Raw genomic sequence first — 19,750 nt, forward strand, 5'->3', positions numbered from 1 at the left:
GCGGATTAATGCAGCCAGAGAGGATTTTCTCCAACGAGGAATCAGAAATCCATCACATTATGTTGTACAATTCGAAATCTGTTTTTCTCTTTTGGACACAGATGTAAAAACGCTGCATGTGCATGAGATTATATTGGCAATCATTCCCACACTGATTAATCTGGGCGTTCCTCCTGATGGATGTTATAGCAATGAATTTTTCTTTTTGTGTGTGTGTGTGTGTGTGTGGTGCACGTAGCGCTGGCTTCCAAAAAACCAACATGTTTACCGTGTCTGCATGTGTGCGTTCTGTTGCCGTGGCAACGCGGCTGATGCTGGGTCCAGCTGGGACCACGTTGCCAAGTAACAGCTGAGTTATGAGAGTGGAGGAGAGGAGCGTGGGCGTTGGGAGGGGAGGGGAGGGGAGGTGGGGGGGGAGGCAGGCGGGGGAGAGGGTGAAGGGAGCGCAGCGGATACGAGGGCTTCTACAAAGAGAGCGAGCAACAAAGACTGGAAGCATGAAGGGGGGAAAATATCTCTGAGGGTAAAAATAAATAAATAAAGAAAAGGCGTTTATTTGGGTTAGAGCTCTGGATTGAAAAATATGGTTTTTTTCATCTCTCCCTGCGCCTTCCTGCCAGAGAATATTAATACTTGGGTGCATCACAAAGCATCTCTACTCTCTGGAAATAGACAAACAAAATAAGCCGTGCCAGCAAACAGAAGTGATGTGCTTCATACTAAACAGCAGCCGGGAAACTCTGATAATTCCTTTCATGAACACAAAATTGGAAGTAATGAGTGCAGTGCTGTGTGTGCAGAGACCTGGCCGCACTGACCCTGCTTCTAACATGACTACACAGAGGGCTCGCTGCCTGTAATGACTCACAAGCAGGCAGAAATATCGGAAAGAGTCCAGCTCCAAAAGCCCTCGGCTGTAAATGATCATGTGTCCTTGTAGTCCAGGAGGCTCAGGCAGTGGCGCTGCAAGCGAATGACCCGTTGTTGAGTCAGCACCGGTTTAGCATACAGACAGGGAAGGTTACACTGAACTCACTCCTGAGTGTTAATGGTTCTACTGTGGAAATACGGCCTGTAATCCATTAATGAGTTAATGGTTTGTGATAACAGCAGCTGGTCTTGTTTTTCAGCTGCCATCGGGATTCTTTCAAACACAGGTTACACCCACAGAATCAAACGGATGACGATATGTTCTTAATATGCATGTACTCCTCTGACCTGCTCACTCACACAGATGCTCCCATGAATCATCTGGACCCAACCTTAAATCTGCCTCTGCCTCCGCCTCCTTCCTCATAATCACAACATGATTATGCAGTTTTGCTTTCATATCGGTATTGTCTCGGGGTTCTGGCTCAAATCCTTTTGTTCGTGCTCATTAGGAACACATTTTTCTGTCTTCCGCCGGCTGAGCAGTCTGATTTGTCGCCATGGAAACTGATCATGAAGTGCCTTGGTGCTACATTTGGGACTAATTGTCACCCCCAAACAAACACGCACGCTCTTAGACTCGCACTCGCCACTGAAATCACTGTATTTGTCGCTCTCTTTGTTATAATATTCTCATGCTCCAGTACTTCTCAACAATGAACCCCCGACACAAAGGCCCCCGAAAATCCTGCACAAGAGTGAGTGAAATAGCTGAAAACAACAAACTCCACAAAACAAAACAGCTATTGAAGTTCCTGGAGCTGTTCCCAAGCCACTTGATCCGAATATGCTTGATGAATTTTCAGCCTGGGAAATGTGAAATTTGACGCTCGGTGCACGGCTGACACATTCAGTCCTCTGCTAAAGGTTGCGCTAAGTGACATGTCAAAGATCAGAGGACACCGTGTTCGTCCAGTTCGTGCAGTTCAGGAATTACAGACAGGGCAAACCAGAAAAACAAAAACAATAGAGCCAACGTGGCCCCATCTTTATATAACAGAGCTTGTGCCTGTGGCGATTGTGCAATGCAGTGCAGTTGTCTGGGCTGATGTAAACAGAGCCTTAGTGCCTCTGGAGGCTCAGCCATGTGCCTTGATGCAGCAGTTATGGGCACATGCCCTACTTTCATAAATCAGAGATGGAAAAAAAAAGGAAACAGCGTGAGGGTAGAGGAGGGGGGGGGGGGATGCCGAGTGAGCAGGAGAGGGAGGGAGAAAGAGAGTTTTAGAGGGAAAGAGGTGGTGGGGGGGGGCGGGGGGTGCTGAACAAGGCTCATATTGATGTTCCAAACACAGCTGCAGGCGTCAGCTGACTAGCTGGCCTGGAAGCAGCCCCAAGCTCTGCCTCCTGCCTTTATCAGCTTACACTGTGACCTTTCTCTCTCTACTGGAATAGATCCCCCCACCCTTAAACCTAGCCCCCCCGCCATATCTGGCCGTTTACCACGCACTGTCCACACAGCCCGGATGAGCCCGGACCCTGTCTGTCCTCTGTGACATCTGACTTCTGCAAGGGTTTTTTGTATCTGCATGCCTCCAGAAACGCTGGCTCTCTTTTCGGCGCATCAGCACTTTCGTTTGTCTCACATGGCTCGGTTTTCAAGCCTCGCCCCGCGCTCTTACACAACTCACCATGAAGTCACTTTTACTCCTCACGTCCACACCCGATGGCGGAGGATAAAGAGAGAGTGGTGATGAAGGGCTGTTACTTGGCAAATACATGTCAATTCAGCAGGATTGTTAGGCAATGTGCAGTGTTCCTCGAAACAAAGACAGAGACAAGGATTTGGATGCCATGCTTAAGCTGACATCTCAGGTTTGGACATATTAAGTGAACCTGAAGTTAGCAACAGTTCGGGGTGAGTTTGAAGAAGCAGCTGTCGTCGAGTCTCTCCCTAAGGGGCAGTAATCAGCAGAGGTAACTGTCAATCACAGGTCTGCAGGCCTCATGGGCTTTTTCTCAGAAAGACGCCCCCACCATGCACACACACACACACAGCACACCTCCCCTTGATGACGCTCTTCAAGTGTTACTGGATAGTGTTTCTATGGGAGCTGTCCACCCACACACATACAGCAGCGCCTCCCTCACCTCCCCTCCCAACTGTTTGCAGGAAACACTCATCCTTCTCTGGAGATGTCGCTCGCGGCGGCTCATGCACTCATAAATCCTGGACTTCTTTCTGGGAAATGAAGGGCTTGAAAGATACATACATACACACGCTGAGAGTGAGGAAGAGAGGGGGGGCACAAAACACAGCTTGCCAAGTATATCTCCAATGCCTTTTTGACAGTGAAGAGGTTGGATAGAGTGTCTGCCTCCTGTGGGAGGCAAATAAGGAGCATATTCTGCGCTTCCCCGGTTACAATGTGAGAATCGGAGACACTGCGGTGTCTAGGCAGACCTCAGCGATACCAAAAACATCACAGGAATGAAAAGTGTTTGGCGGTGGAGGACAAAGAGGGACGGACGGAGGGAGCAAATAAAAGGGAAGGCGAGAGAAAGAATAGAAGCGTTTAAAGGCAACCATTGCCGGCTTCAAATGTCAGTCAGCTCCCGGTTAGACAATGGAACACAGCTGTTGCTAAGCTTTGAACTGCAGCTGCCTCTCTTTTGTTGGCACTATTTGTGTGTACATGTGGTCACGGGTTGTGTTTGAACATGGAGCTGCTATAAAGTATTATAGGAAGATTAGTGTGTACAATATTCCAATGCAAAAGGGTGGATCGAGGTCACGGGGAGTTGCAGAGAGACACATGAGTAGGTGGCGAGTATGTCAGATGTTCCTGATTTAGAAACCCTCAAGCAAGAGGCAGAGAAGAGGAGGGGTGGGGTGGCAAAGAGTCTGCAGTGCTCAGTCTGGAGTGGGCTGTAATGGTTTGGGGTTGAGGGTCAAAGAGGGGGAGGGAGATGAAGGACATGGCTGCCAAGGACATCTCACTCACTAAGAAAAAATTCTCATCTGATTGAGGGTTGAGAGACGAATCTGGAAATGAAATTAGATTGCTTTCCATGGCGGGTTCGTGACTGAGGCGGCCGCAGTGTCCGCCACGCCTGAAAACTCCTTCAAGTGCCTCATTATCAGTGTCATCTGCGGATCATCGGAGAACATCTCATCCTCATCTCGGCGGCTTTTTGATCATCCTGCAGACAATGTGCCATTAGGCCAGGGCTGATTTTCTAAAGCTCAATTACTCAAGAGGAGACTCATTAGCATATCAGAAAGCGCAGGCGTGACTCTGCAAATAAAAGAACACATTAGATCCCCCCCCCCCCCCACACACACAATATGTTTCAATTATTCATATAATGTAAGAGTGAGCAGATAGTACAAAATCGCACCTGGATTTGCATTCAGCTGAGGAAATTAACATTTTCTGAGCTTGCACTCGAGACACAACAGCTCCTATTTTGGAAGTTTTACTCGAGCCGGTGGCGTGAGTGCGTTCGCCTGCTTTGTCGCACACGGACGATTAAGCGGCCTGACAATGCGCCTTAGCGTCAATATGACTTAAATGTCACTTTTCACGCTACACCATTTTGTCATAGTAGTTAAGAGTGCCACCCTGGGTGCCTAGTCAGCGCCTGCTCAACTACACAAGGCAGGGCTCCTCAATTATTCATAAGAGGGAAAACATGTGGTTTCACTTTGCATGTGTGTGTGTGTGGGGGGGGGGGACAGATGACAGCATTCCGCAGAAATGATGCTTCTTGTTCTGGCATTTAGGGGTGATGAAATAGCATGCAGCTCAACAATGAAAATGTCAGTCAGCGCCATTCATCCTAAAAGCGCCATCGCCAGCCATCACCATCCACCCTGATGATAAATGAAGGGACCTCAGCCCGCGTGGAGCAGATGAGTCAGCAGTATGTTACAGGAATTTGGATGGAGGAAGAGCAGCCAGAATATCGACTCTCCTGTTTTTGATCGTTGCGTGCAGTGAGGTTAAAAAATGAGGCATTGTAAACTTCAGCTGGAGCAGAGAGGGAGTTTCCCTGAATAATATATCAGCCCTTTGATTCAACCTCTACCTTACTATTTTTTTGCATGCATGAGTAAATTCCTATGCGTGCTCGTCTGCGCGACTGCCTGCTGCAGTGCAGGGCTCTGCGTCGCTGTTGTACATAAAGAATGTGTGAATATGTGTGTGTGTGTGTGTGTGTGTGTCAGCCACTGACTTTGTGTTCATTCCACAGTAAATTGATCTGGCTGCTCACTAGACTGGATGGAAAAGGGCCCGGGGCGAGAAGTGCACACTCCATCAGCAGATGGGAGAGCCCACTGTGTTGCCATCACAAGGCATTCCTCCTCACTGGGCATGCTCAGTGGGCCACGCCCCACACACCACCACCCCCTTTCCTCCCAGGGCCTGTTTGAACCAGTCAGTCTGAGGTGGCGGCAGTGCTCTCTCTTCTTGTTTCTCATCTGACCTTCAAAGCCAGGCATGGGGACAGTAGGTTGACAGGGGAGGAAGGGAGGAGGGGTGTTTTTCTAGAAGCTCTTTGGGTAGCAGGTCTGATATGTCACTCATTATTTCCACTCTGTGCTTTGGCTGTGTCACAGCCCTCTGAAAGGCATGCAACAACCCAGTGCATTTTGCACGCATAGCCAGCAGAGGCTTCACAATGGTTTTGCTATCAAGAGGAGATAAAATGAATTTCACCCAATCTGTCAACATCAGCTTGTACTATCAACTCCTGGTTGTTTGATTATAAACTAACAGCTGATAAGAAATCTCTTAAATATGTATATCTTCTTGACTTTCTTAAAAAAAACACACAAATATATAAGCCGATTTTTTTTTAAAAAAAGGGGAACTTGTGTAACGTTTACCCAAACGGGTGAAATACAGAGAAGTGAAATCATCGTGTGACTGTATGCTTCACTTACGTAATACGCAAGTTGTTCAACTTTATCCAAATAAAACTGAAAATTTTATCACTTTAACTGAAGTCTCACATATTACGCTTGAATAAGAAGTGTGCAATTAGAGGTGCAATCCTTTTCTGAAAAGGTGTAAAAAAAAAAAAAAATACACAAGCTTCACAGCAGCAGGATCTCATTCACACTACTACACCTAGACACACCAATTAAGATTAAAACACAGACGATATGTAAACATATAAAGCTATAAAAAAAAAAAACCCTGCAGGGACACAATGAATATTATATGATCACAGTTTATGAGTGGCATCATTATGTGGTCTTCTCTACTGTTACCATACAAACACACTTCATTATTACTATCACTGCACACTGTCTGCTGACAATGCAGAGGACTGAATCACACGCTGAATTCCTTCATGAGTCACATGGCAGAAAGATCTTTTTTTTTTTTTTTCACTCGAGTCTAAATCCCTCAGGCTTTTACACGTTCTCTCTTTGTCTTGCCACCACATTCTGCTTGTCTCTGGTCCTTCCGCCTTTGTTCGCTACCCTCCCTGACTCGCACGGCCGGCTTCCTGTTTATGTCAGCCGAGCATCAAGCCAATCAGCTGTGAAGGCTGTGATCCTCCTCGTAGCTATTTACTACCCTGTGGTCTGTTTAAAAAAAGACTGAAAGCAAGCTAAGCTTGGTTGCAGGCTGCTGAGTAAGCAGACACGCAAAGCTCCAATCAGAGTCCACAACTGACCTATATACATCTGCCCTCCTGCTTATGAAACTGTGTGTGTGTGTGCCTGTGTATTTTTACTTTCTGAAATGTGCGGCTGCTCACTTGGTGAAGTGTTCATTTATTTGCTTATCGTGTTTCTCACAGCGCAGCAGGATCTGCACGCTGACATTTTTTGTTGCCGCTGAGGGCTGGAATGTGCTGCTTTGCAAGTTTTGAAGATAACAAAGCAGCGGCTGCGTGTAAACTTTGGATGAGGTCACGGTCCGCCAACACAGCGTGCTGTGACATGAGAGGGGATTTTGTTCTGGATTCTCCCTTGGTGGTGTCATACCTTTGCACTGTTTTTTCTGTCGACTTGTTTGCTCGGTGCACATTTCAGATTGCAGGTTATCAAAACTGCAAGGCTTAGCTAACATATGTTATTATATGGTTGGAGTAAAGTGCAGACTGCATTTGAAAACAACAAGAATAGTATACGTAGAGAGGCCTGTTCACGAGTCTGGCCAGTGCCAGCTTTCTCTTTGAGTTCACAGCGTACTATAAATCTGTTAGACAGGGAGAAAATATAATCAGGGCTTTGCCGGGGCATTTGAGTTCACTGCAGGCATTACATGAGTACTAATGCCTGATTCAACACTGGCTCTGGAAAACATGCCTGACATTCAATGTTTACACCCCTCAATGAAAGCTGCTAGTCAGACAGTCTGATGGCTCGGCCTGGAATTAGATTCAGGAAGTCATGAGATTTCCAGGTGGCTTGGCTTTCCTCGAATTGTTAAGCAGGGATTTTTCAAAGCGTTGCCAACACACATTAAACTGACACCCTTCTGTAAAGAATTACACCGATACGTGTGCAGTGCTTAGCGCACATGGCAACGTCTAAATCCAAGAAACAAACACGGAACGCTGTTTAAAAAATCCAGCCCCACTGAGCGCATAAATAAATAAACCTCCTCACAAATTCTGTTACTCTACATTTGAAAAAGAGAAAGAAAAAAAAATACAACTGAGTGAAAACAGCGGAGGAACATTTGAGCACTTGGACCTTTTCAGAGAGAAAAGAGGCTCCCCGGTGCCATCATTTGATACACAGAAAATGCATGAATAATGAATCTGTGCTGAACTCCTGCTGAACCTTCTGCACCAGCACCGAGCCAGAGATCAGCACATGGCATCCAACACACACACACACGCACCCAGTGACCTCTGCAAAGCTCCAAACATGCGAGGCAATCTGCTGTAGAGTATTGTGTCTGCTGTGTGAATCATTACACTGTGCTGCACCTGGCTGCACTTAGAGAGAGAGGACTTTTCCTTTGATAAACCTGCCGACCGTTGGGAGGTGGCGGAGGACGTGGCCAGCCAAAGTGGAAAGATAAATACAAACTGACGACCAACCGGTGCAGGAGCGGTTAAAGCTCCCGCCCTTTTGGCAACTGAAATGTGTGTGTGTGTGTGTGTGTGTGTGAGTGATTCAATGTTTAACCCTTGTGTCAACAGCGAGTATGTGTCACAACAGCATTCCTGTGAGGCACTCGTCTTGTGACAGAGTGGTTTCATAATGTGAGCACTGCTCTGACCCTCATGCATTGTTTTGCGGCAGGAGGAAGGAGCTTTGTCTTGGTGTAGGATGACTTTGTAGCCTGACAAGTTTCATGTCCCAGCATGTGGTTTGTTAATGTGCACAGTTAACTAGTTCAAACAGCAAACACAGCACCCTGTTTACCCAGAATAAGCCTCTCTCTCTCTCTTTCTCTCTCTCTCTTCTTCCTCCCCACTGTAAATGGTTAACTTGGCAAGGATCATGTGAGAGCTGGAAAGCTTTTGGCAGTTACATGGGAGGTGAACTTTGCTCGTCTTGTTGTTAGGCAACCGCATTTTTTGATCAGGGCGATTTTATCATGTGAGGAGAGACGAGAGAGAGAGCGGAACACGTCACACCGCCTCAGGAAGGAAGACAGAAATGAGTTCTCTGCAAAGATGTTTCTTGATGAGCAAAGTAGATAATGTACATGTGAAAATAAAAGTGTCGAAAAGAGGCAGGGTGGTGTGTTGTCCTTCAGGGCAACCCTGGGAGTAGCCAGACTTGTCAGTCAGTGTGAAACCATTTCCGCTTCAAGCCTGTCTGGCTCCTCCCTCCCATTGTGTGGCAACGTGGTGTAGGTGAACTTTATCCCTCTTTGTTGAGTGAGTGAGAGAGAGAGAGAGAGCGAGCTCTCAAATGATTTGCATAGAGGAAGGTCAAGTTACACATCTGTGTGCCTGCTGAACAATGCAGATCCCATCAGCTAACGTAAGGAGGGGGAGAAGTAATCACAACCTTTCATATGTTAAAACAGTTTGAAACCTGCCCAAACCTGTATGTTCACTGTGTAACAACAACCCCAATATACACCCAGTGTTACATTACCATCACAAACTAGAATCACACAGATAACAATCCACCACTCCCAGCTCGACCTGCCCTTTGGACGGGCAGGTTTTCTGCAAACAAATGGTGCAAGACGGCTCTCTATCAGCAGCGAGCTTGTAGTCGTTACAAATTTGCACAATACAAACATGCGGGTTCATATCACCTTGGGTTTATCAGGCTTCTTCAAGGGCACTGAACTTTCCCACAGCGCTCTGTCCTTTTCTGTCCCTTTGGGACTTTGCTGTTGCGTCAAGGCTCTGCTATTCATTCCGTGTACTTCCCACAGTATTATTGTACCACTGCAGCGGAGCATGTTGTGGTGACTATGACTAAACTATCCACCATGTGCCTGTTAGGAATAATGACTGTGTGTATGACAACATCTATCATTGTCTTTGTTGCAAAACGAGTTTGTCATAGATGAAGTTCAAGTTGAGGTAAGGTAATCTTAAGTTCCTAAATAAAGGTTGTCATCACTTTCGTTTTGGTACAAAACAATAAGGACTGAGAGTATTTATTAATTACTGGGTCTTACTTGGGCCATCACTCTTATGAGTAATAACATTTCCATTCATTGAATTCTTTCAACCACAAAAAAATATGTTGCAGATTCAATGTTATATTTATTTTTATTCGTGGTTTCTCTGGGACTGCCCGTTATTCCGAAATCTCAAAAGTCCCAAAATGTCCCACTGGACCGAAAGCCCATTTTTCGACGGCCCGTTATTCCCAAAACAAATTCCCATTACTCCAAAGGCCTGTTTCTCCAAAAAAAAAACACTTTCCCTGTAGTTGTTTACCCTTAAAGGTCCATTCATGAGGATCTATTGGCAGAACCCGAATACAATATTTCATAGGTATGTTTTCATTAGTGGATACTGTTCAAACACTGACTCTAGATAGGGACGTTTTGCGGCCATCATCGTTTCTCCTTCATGCTTGAAAGGAAGGGGAGAAGCGACAGTTGCGATCTGCAATTACACTGCTTGATGCCACTAAATCGACACACTGGACCTTTGTGTATTTGGACGTGCTGGAAAGGAGGAAATTGTTGGTGGTTAACGTTGTGAAAAAGGTGGCAGTTTGGTTAGTTCTAGGAAAAGATAATGGTTTGGATTAAAATAAGTAGCATTATATAAGTATTTTTTACAGGCGTCAGATTAACAGACTGCACAGCCTCACTGAAGTGACAAGCTAACTTTATTGTAAGGTACGAAGTGGCATTTTACCTTTAAATAGAATAATTTCTTACATCAGTGACATTTAATCCAAAATGCTTCTTCCCATAACTTCTTAGATTATTAGTATATTAGTGTGTTGTTATGATTATATGTTCAGCATGGTTCACTGTTTTTCTACATTTTATGTTAGTAAAGTTAACAACGCAGTGGAAATATTGTTGACTGTAATTCATACTGATCCTAGTTTGATCATTGACTGTGAAGAGGGGAGTGGATTTCCTTGGCATGAAAAAGTTTGGGAAGCCGTTGCTTAACTTGCTTATACGGCAGCAGAGCATACAATGAGTAAGGCAGATAGCGCATTTTAGGAATTTTGGAGTACGACAATAAGAGTGCGACTTTCATTTTTACCTTCTGATAAATGTTTGACTTGTTCACAGCATGTCTTACTGCTCTTTGTCACATCTCTTTTTTGAGTATATCATCACAACAGATATAATTAATTACCAAAAGTATGACAATAAGACACACATTTGTAATAAACTCTCTGTGAAGTCACAAACACACGGCTGTACTTGGCATTCCAGCTCCATTTTCTATTTCAGCTCCTCTCGGCGAGCTGTTCTCTGAGGCAAGGCTTTGAAGTGGATGAGGGAGGCGAGGCATCGTGTGCCCAGATGCCCAGACACTGTGGTTTTAAGGGGGCTTTATCACACAGACAGGGGGGACAGCAATCATCTCCTGCCCTCCCATCTTTCACCGTGGCGGGAGGCTGAATGTGACAACCAATGCTCCCCAGCTGCTCAGCGGCCAGAGTCCGCAAAACCACAGGCGGATAATGAATGCCACACCATCGTGACAACTTGCACTTTTATGGAAAGGGGAGGAAGGACAACTCTGGCACAGACACTAACGGCATATGATGAAACATCCACCATAAACCAGACAATCAAAGAGAGGGCATTGAAGCATCCGAGGAATCCAGGACGGGAACCTCGGCTGATTTATGACCACTACAAAAATAAGGGGGCTGTTTCCAAGTAAATGTGTTTAAAAAAAAAAAAGAAATATCACTTTCCAAATGTAACCACAACATCTGTAAACGATGCGTTACAGTTGCATTTATCCATGATCTTCCCTACTTTCCTGATCTGAATAAGCCACACGCTATCTATGAACAATTTCCCCCAACATTTAGAGACTTGAGGTTTTCCAATTGGGTCAGTATTTTCTATTCTTGGCTTGTCCTTCCTCTCGCAGTCACGATATTTTGTATTCTATACATCACAGAAATGTTTCAATACACCCTTTTGCTTTCAAGGCAAACATTACTAGAAAAGGAGTAGCTTTGATCTTCTTCCAATAGCAACCCTGAAATATCTTCTAAATAAAAGGCGATATAAATATGCATGTTCACTCATATTTGTATGTATTATTCACCAGGGTTTTATGCAACTGTTTGGCTGAATTAATATATGCAAAAGAGTAAATGCAAATCACTTGGGGTTTTTTTTAACCAAATGGCAGAAAAGGACAAGAGCAATGTGAAAAAGATGCCCGCACTTGAATATACGACATCCCGAGTGCTGTGCTGCGCCGGGGATGTCAGAGTCCATTTTCTAGCGAGGCTGCTCAGAAATAGACAGGAGCTCCACTAATAAATAAGCCTACTTTGGGAAAGTTTTATTTTGGCTCAGAGGAGGAGGTTACATAACACATGAAATACTCCTTCTTTCCTTTTGGCTCAACCAGAAAAAAAACTAACCTTTGTCAAGATAAGTTGCTATGTGTCCAAATATAAACGTTCCTGTAACACATATAAACACACACGCAAGCTTCACACGCCTGCTGCACATACATATTCATACTACTGTACGCACTACAAAGATCCTTGTAATGAAGCCGGATGTGTCAAGTCTCTCTGGAGTTTGTTTGAGGATCAGTCGGGGCGTAAGAACAAACCAGCTGTACAGAAACTAATGCAGTGTTTCTGTAGGAGTGGCTGTGGACGATACTGTCCTTCAGGGAATTATAAATATATGTGTGTGTGAATGCAGCAGAATGACATTTTGAAAATTTTGGCTGAGTTGGTCACAAAGCTGGAATGACTGCATGGCCTCAGTACAGCATGCTAAACATAACAACTATGAGTCAGGCGTGAAGCAGCCTTTTAAGGGCAATAAGTAAGAAGCCACTTATATGTGCAGGTTATGTTACTCATTCTGATAGCAGCTTATTAACTGGACCACCTAAGCTGAAGGAGTTCAAACTATGTGAAACTATGCTGATTCGGCTACAAGAGGCCAGGGAAAGTTTGTTTACATCAATGTCTGGTTGTGACTGAAAATGTCTGGGGGGGGGGGGGTTTCCAGTGGACAGGAAATTATGTCGTCAGCTCACAATGCATGCATGCTTACTTAAGCGCAGCATTACAGAAGCAGAGTTGAGGTCTTTCTGTTCCTGGTTGCCAAAATTAAACCTACACTTCCGCCTACTGAAACTACCTTCTGTTTTTAAAAATGGATGTGAAAACAACGCTCATTTACATTTTTCTGTGGGGATTGTTTCCTCCACTTTCCCCTCCCAGGCCCTTTTTGCTATTTACTGACTCGTCTGTCCCCTGACAAGCCCGGCAGATTAAGGGGATATGTTACCATCTTGTTTTTTTTCTAAATGGTTACACATGTGGCACATCTGGGTCCAAGCCTGACTCATTACTCACTTTTTTATGTTCCATTCTCTGCAGCCATGGCAACTGCTGCATGTTTGGCAGAAAGCTTTTGAAGGCAGTGGAAAAAGAGAGAGAGAGAGAGCCTAGGGAGGGAGCATAAAGGGAGAGCAAGAGACAGGGAGGGAGGGAGCGAGCAAGCTCTCAGTAGTTGGCCTACATCCAGTGTAATCATGCCATGGAGCCGAAATGAGGCCTTTGGCAGCACACCAGGTTTCTGAGAACAAAGATGTGAGCTTCTAATGTTGGCGGTGGGGCCTGCTTGGCATCCTTTGCCATTTCCCAGCAGCCCTTGCCTTGGCCGACCGCCAGCCCTCCCCACCCCCACCCCCACTGCAACTGCAAAGAGGATCAGAATAAAGAGAGAGACTTGTTTTTCACTCGCCTCTTGCTCTGGCCCAATGACATCACCTCTGCAGCCTCCAGCCCCCAGATTCCAGCCGCCCAGCACATTTTTCCCTTTCGCCGTCGACCCTCCATTTTATTTGAATTCCACCATTTTATACCTATATCAAAACAGACTTCCTTAAGGAATGCCTGCTTTTGTTTTTGTGTGTGTTCCCGTGCATATGCTGCACATCATTCCTCTACAACCAGGAGAGAAGCCGTTCGGAGAATCAATAAAAAATGTAAAAAAAAAAACAAAAAAAAAAAAAAAACAGGAGGCAGCTAATACGACAGACGGATGCTTTGACATTATCTTTCAAGTCTCCCTAAATTGTATCTATGGTCTAATCCTGGCTGTGCAAATCTGTGGCTAAAAATAGCACCGTAAACAGGATATATATGGTAGTTGGGGTACTGTGATAATCTCCATGGTTACCTCTCCCTGCTACAGACACAGGAACTCTGTGCAGCATGTTAGTCTTTACATTCACTCTCCTGACATTTTCCAACCTCTGCCACTCTGTGCAGCTATTAATCTACAAGGCAGGTCGCACACACAACAGCTGCTTAGCTTCAGTAATATGTCCTCTCAGTGTCCTGTTATAACCTCCTTTTATGTCTGCGCAACATGTTACAGTTTAGTTGAATGCCCACCTCAGCAGTTGTGCTGAAAAAGGGTTATATAACACGAATGTTGTTCTCATGGAGGAGAGAAAAACAGTGAGAAAACATCCAGTGAGCTGTGTGTGTGTGTGTGTGTGTGTGTGTGTGTGTGCTCTTGCTTAGGCAGAACAAAACTTCAGAGAGAATTTGTAATGATTCGCTTCCATGAATAAAAGATGGCCAATATAAAATTTAACAGGCTCAGGAAAAGCGATAGAACAAAAATAACGTCATCTTGTCGGGGCCTGCGATGCTGTCACATGCTGGGTATTCCCCTGGCCGTCACCTACCTCTCACTCTTTATTTAGCTGCTTCATGTCTCAATTTACATACCGCTTTAAAAAAAAAAAAAAAAAGTACAAGACGTTACACGTACACTTACTCCATCTGGGTTTTTAGTGGTCATACACAACGGCTGTCATCCGGGTCACACTGTGGTGATTTTGCTGTATACATGGTTCATACTGCCAATCAGAGCCATCTGTGCATGTCTGGCTTTTCCTCTCAGACCTTTTTTTGTCGCCTCTGTACAAATTCCCCCCCCCTCTCTCTGCAGCCACAGTTTTTTTTTTTTTTTTTTAATCAATGGATCTTCCTATAATAGATTCGGGGTCATTTAGGATTTAATTGAATCTCAGCATGCCTCCGTCTTGCATAACAGTGTGTAGCTATTTGCTTGCACAAACATCGACTGAGTGGAAAGTAAAAGGATCAAAGCATTAGGCAACTGTTTCCCACCAATCTTATGGAAAAGAATTTGTTTATTTTTTGCCACTCAATAACAACAGTCATTTCCTAACTGTGTCATAAAAGCCTTACCAACACTTCCTAGTGTTGTTCACCCAACATGGGCCGAGATCTGAGTGAAAGCAGAGAAGGGAAACGAGTGTCCTAAAGGGAATATTATTGTGTTGCAATGTTAGGTGTGCTCATTCACATGTTGCAGAGAAACAATAATAAAAAAAAAGAATCATACAGCAACTGCACTACAATTATATGTGATTGGTGGCAACACATCAACTTGCCTTATTTAGTCTATGGAAGCCCTTTGAAGAGACGCCTCATGCCACAGTGCGTGATCGCGGCCGCAGGCGGGAGGCCAAGTGGCCTGATGTCCCCGTAGATGGGTGAGGCGGATGAGGGTACGTGACTAAACATCTTGCTTCCTCTTTCCAAACGTCACATGGACTTGCACAAACATATCCTGCTTTGTGTCTGCAGGTTACAGACGCATTGCCTCACCCCAAAGCCCCGAGGCTAAGCTGCAACGAGTTGGAATGAGCCCAGATGAGTGTGCGAGGGAGGAATCTGAACTACTGGGACATTTACTCCAGTTCAAAACCTACACACTTTCTACTTCAGGGGGATTTTTTTGGCTGGGTTTTTGGCGTATGACTTTGTTTTATAATAGTTTGTTTTCCCTACACATCATATGTTAAACATTGAGCAGAATAGTGTAAGTCAATAATCTTGTGGTACAAATACTTCCTTTATCTTCTCAGCTTGATGGTTAACTTTAAAAAAAAAAATAAAAAAAAGTCTGAATGGCTGATTCACTCCAGTGTAATTTCATTTAGTGGTGGCAGGTCTGGATGACTGACTGTTCTGTGCACTAGAATAAAATGTGGGCTGAGCTATATTCATGCTGTAACCCCCGATCCATTCAAGTTTACAACACACTGGCTGGAAATCCCCACCTCATGACAGAGCTTCCTGGTTACTGGCTAATGGAGCCGCCTTTTTTCTCTTTCTTTTTCTATCAACACAGGCAGGAAAATAGTATCTAAAAAAAATAAAAAAGAACCCAGTCAGTGCTTGTTAATTCATACTGAGCTGTAGAGAGAGGAAAAAACAACCTAAAATATTACCTATAAATTATATTTAGCTATATAACTGCTGCACAACAAGATGTTCTGTGTATTTTTTCTATTGTTTAATTTAAAAATAAATAGTAGTACTAGTTTTGTTTTTCAAGTCTCGACCCACCTCATTCACTGCACAGCAGTAGTAGTAGCAGCTCATGGCGTCGAGGCGCTGTGCATTGAGAAAAACAAGCTGCAGCGAGCGTTTTTCAGCCTGAACCGGATAATGCTCTGAATTTAGGACAAAGCAGCAGTCAACCGGAGGAGCAGGCGACTCTCTCTCTCTCTCTCTTTCTCTCTCTCTTTATTATCGCCTGGCGGTCTGCTGCTAACATACAGCCCCACCACCACCTCCTTTAAAAAAAATAAAAATAAATATCGGTGCAGGCAAGGCTGGTATTGTCAGAGCCATGTTTCTTCTGCAGGTTTGATAATAATAATAATAATAATAATAATAGGAGCAGTGGGTTATTCTCTTGCAGTCAGTCAGGAGGCGGTGAAGCTGAACTGGGTGCAGTTTTTTTTTTTTTTTTGGCAGAGGTTCAAGTGATTAAATTAAAAAAATATATATATATAAATATATATTTTAAAAAAAAGGAGTGAGTGACAGAGGCTGCAGTAAACCGAGGGAGGAGGAGGAAGGTGGTGGTGATGGAGGGGAGGAGGTGAGGAGGAGGGGGGGGAGGAGGAGGAGGAGGAGGAGGAGGGGGTCTGTCGAAGAAATCAAGTCAATAGAAACTGAAGTGGAAGCAGGCGTTTAGAGGTCCGTGGTGACGTCACTGGTCCACATTGAGCCAGTAGTAGAGAGTCAGTGGAGATAGATAGAGGAGCGCCGTAGTAAAGTACACACCGACATGAACTTCTCCCTCTAAAAACTTCAACGTTTTTGCTGCTCTTTAAAAAAAAAAAAACCAACAACCTACTCTGGGAGAAAGAAAAAGAGTTGATATATATATTTTTGGTTTTTTTGCTTCCATCCGAGGGGGGAAACTTATCTTTTTGTTGGCTTTTTTTTTTTTTTTTTTTTTTTTTTGGGGGGTTTTTTATACCATTTTATAATTTATATATATATATCGAGCAAAAAGAAAAAAAGAAAAAGGAGCTTCGGAAGGGATAAAAAGGCGAAGGGAGAGAAGAAGGCACATTTTTTGGGGGTTTTCTTTTTTCTGGAGGGGGGAAGACGACGAGCGATATGTCCTCCGCGGCGGTCGCTGCTTCTTCCAGGAGGCAGTCGTGTTATTTATGCGACTTGCCCCGCATGCCGTGGGCCATGATCTGGGATTTTACCGAGCCCGTCTGCAGGGGATGTGTCAACTACGAAGGAGCAGACCGCATTGAGTTTGTCATCGAGACGGCCCGGCAGCTCAAGAGGGCGCACGGGTTTCAGGAAGGCAGGTCTCCCGGCCCGGTGAAGTCGCAGCTCTCCGGGAAGGAGATCCAGGCGATCAACCACGCTGCAGCGGGAGACCCGGGCTCCCGGCCGCCGCAGCCGCTGGACCGCTACCCGCTCTCCTCCGACCGCCCGCCCAGGCTGGGTCCAGAGTATCAGTCTGGAAGGCAGGCGAACGGCATCCCCGTCCCCAATGGATTTCCTAAGCCTGACGAGCCCCCGGAGCTGAACCGCCAGAGCCCCAACCCGCGCAGGAATAGCACGGTCCCCCCGAATCTAGTGCCTTTGGTTAACGGGAACATGGCCCAGGGGCATGCCAATGGCAGAACGGGACAGATAGGGCTTCCCTCCGCACTGGCCGGCGGTAGCCCCGCCGACCTGGGCAAGAGACCCGCCTCGGTCTCCAGCACCGAGCACGACAGAGAGGTGAAGGAGAAGCACAGACCGGATAGTCTCACGCCGGAGATCTCCGAGAGCCACAAAAGCAGGGACGCGGAGTGGATGAACAAGGGCAAAACCGTGAGGGACCTGATGGCTCTGCACACTTTCGACAACAGGTTCAAGAAGGACCATGGGGCCATGCCACCAAGGGTTATGAGCTACGATGCCAGCGCCACGGCTTCCAAGTCAGGTAAGCATCCAGTAGAGGAAGGTTTAAACTCAAATTCAAGAGTGTTTGGTTCATTTTGTGCACATTTTATGTCCCCTTTGTTGACCCATTCCCAGACAGGAAAGGGTTAATAATGAGGAAATGATAAATACAGCAGCATGTGTGCAAAAAATAAATAATAATAATAATAATAATTTGTTTTTATTAGTATTTGCTGTGTTTGTTGTTATTGTTTGTTTGCTCTGTGGTGCAGCGTGGAACAGCAAAAAAAAAAGAAGAAATGTGCATGTCTCCATTCCAGTGTAATTGTTGATCCTTGTCTGAGCTGTGCAACTCAACTATTCTGTTTAACCCTTTCCCACCTCCAGACAGAGGAAAACACCCCCGGAACATGAAGAGAAAAGCATCGCCTGAACCAGAGGGAGAGGGGACAGTTGCCAAGCTCAATGGAGAAGGACAGCAGTGGTTGCCACCACCTACTGACGGACTGAAATTGCCTCCAGTTCCCCCGCCAAGCTTCGCCTCTCCCCCTTCCACAATATCCCCCCACTCCCGCACCACCCCACCTGAGGCTGCCCAGAACGGCCAGTCCCCCATGGCTGCACTCATCATGGCGGCAGACAATGCAGGTGGGAACAGCTCTCCTAAGGACGCCAACCAAGTCCACTCCACCACCCGCAGGAACAGCAGCAGCCCCCTGTCCCCGTCCTCCATGAATCAGAGGAGGGTGGGGCCGAGAGATGTGTCTGGCGCAGGTACTCCCCACGTGGGGGGCATGGACCAAGTGCACCCCCAAAGCATTCCGGACTCCTCGGTACCCGGCAGCATACCCCTGTGCTGCACGCTGTGCCACGAGCGTTTGGAGGACACACACTTTGTTCAGTGCCCGTCTGTGCCCTCTCACAAGTTCTGCTTCCCGTGCTCGAGGGACAGCATAAAGCAGCAAGGTGCCACGGGTGAAGTGTACTGTCCCAGTAGAGAGAAATGTCCCCTGGTTGGCTCGAACGTACCATGGGCTTTCATGCAAGGAGAAATCGCCACCATCCTTGCAGGAGATGTCAAAGTAAAAAAGGAGAGGGACCCTTGATTTTGTTTTGAACACTTCTTTGGGGAAGGGGAAGCAGAAATATGAGTATAAATATATAAATATCACATACATACCATTCAAACAAACTAACGGACTTGTACATATTGGACCCAAGGGAAGAGTATACTTCGTAAACATGGTTGTATAATTTTTGATTTTTGAATACATTGTGTTTCTATATTTTTGAAGATAAAGGTATGTACTCATTATAATGGACTACGTTCCTCTTTGTTGATGTTTAACAAAATTCTTGATGTACTTCTAGGTCTGGTGGCAGTTCCTGTTTAACGTAGAATGTGACTAATGCTACTCTACGAGCACTTGGCAAAACTGAAATGCTTTTAGCTGTACTTGTATGCACTTGTTTAAAAATTGCCAAATACAATTTCTGATCTTGTATGAACTTATTGTCTGAGCTTGCTTCATTTGAGTGACTAAGTTACACGGGACTGTGGACAGATGATGAGATAGGGCTCTGTGCTCTGATACGCAGGCTTGTTGTGACGGCTCAGGAGACTTGATTTACGCTGCACAACATAAGTAGGCTACTGTTTCACGCTGCAGGACGGCAGCTCTTCTGCACACATGCCTTCTTTTCTTTGTTTTTTCGTGATTCATGGAGGAGAGAAAAAAAAACAAAAAACACAGACACATTGTCCCAAATTTGCTCCAGTTTGTGCATCACTGTAACTGATTGCAGCGTACAGAAAGAGGTGCCAAGTCATGTTCAGTTAGCTGGAATCTGTTGAGTCAGTAATGTGAGAAAGTGCATGATTGTCAACGTGATATCCTAGTCAAAGCACGTTGTGTAACCACAATTTAGGACTTTTATTGAAATTAACCTCCTCTGAATAACACTATTAGCTTATCTACTGGCGCAACA

General features: G+C 45.3%; 1 protein-coding gene and 1 long non-coding RNA gene across 2 annotated transcripts; both read left to right on the plus strand.

Annotated features, from left to right (window-relative positions):
- The first annotated feature begins 9,123 nt into the window (after positions 1 to 9,123).
- On the plus strand, positions 9,124 to 11,560 carry LOC127379539 (uncharacterized). The gene is made up of 2 exons (XR_007888331.1): positions 9,124 to 9,396; positions 10,746 to 11,560. It is a non-coding gene; the product is annotated as an uncharacterized LOC127379539 (long non-coding RNA).
- Positions 11,561 to 16,503: 4,943 nt separating this feature from the next.
- On the plus strand, positions 16,504 to 19,270 carry irf2bp2a (interferon regulatory factor 2 binding protein 2a). Its single transcript, XM_051429159.1, has 2 exons — positions 16,504 to 17,801; positions 18,149 to 19,270. The coding sequence occupies exons 1-2, from the start codon at positions 16,973 to 16,975 to the stop codon at positions 18,865 to 18,867; spliced, it is 1,548 nt and encodes a 515-aa protein (XP_051285119.1). The 5' UTR covers positions 16,504 to 16,972; the 3' UTR covers positions 18,868 to 19,270.
- Positions 19,271 to 19,750: the final 480 nt, after the last annotated feature.

Source organism: Dicentrarchus labrax, unplaced genomic scaffold, assembly GCF_905237075.1.
Source record: "Dicentrarchus labrax unplaced genomic scaffold, dlabrax2021, whole genome shotgun sequence".
Classification (NCBI taxonomy): Eukaryota; Metazoa; Chordata; class Actinopteri; family Moronidae; genus Dicentrarchus; species Dicentrarchus labrax.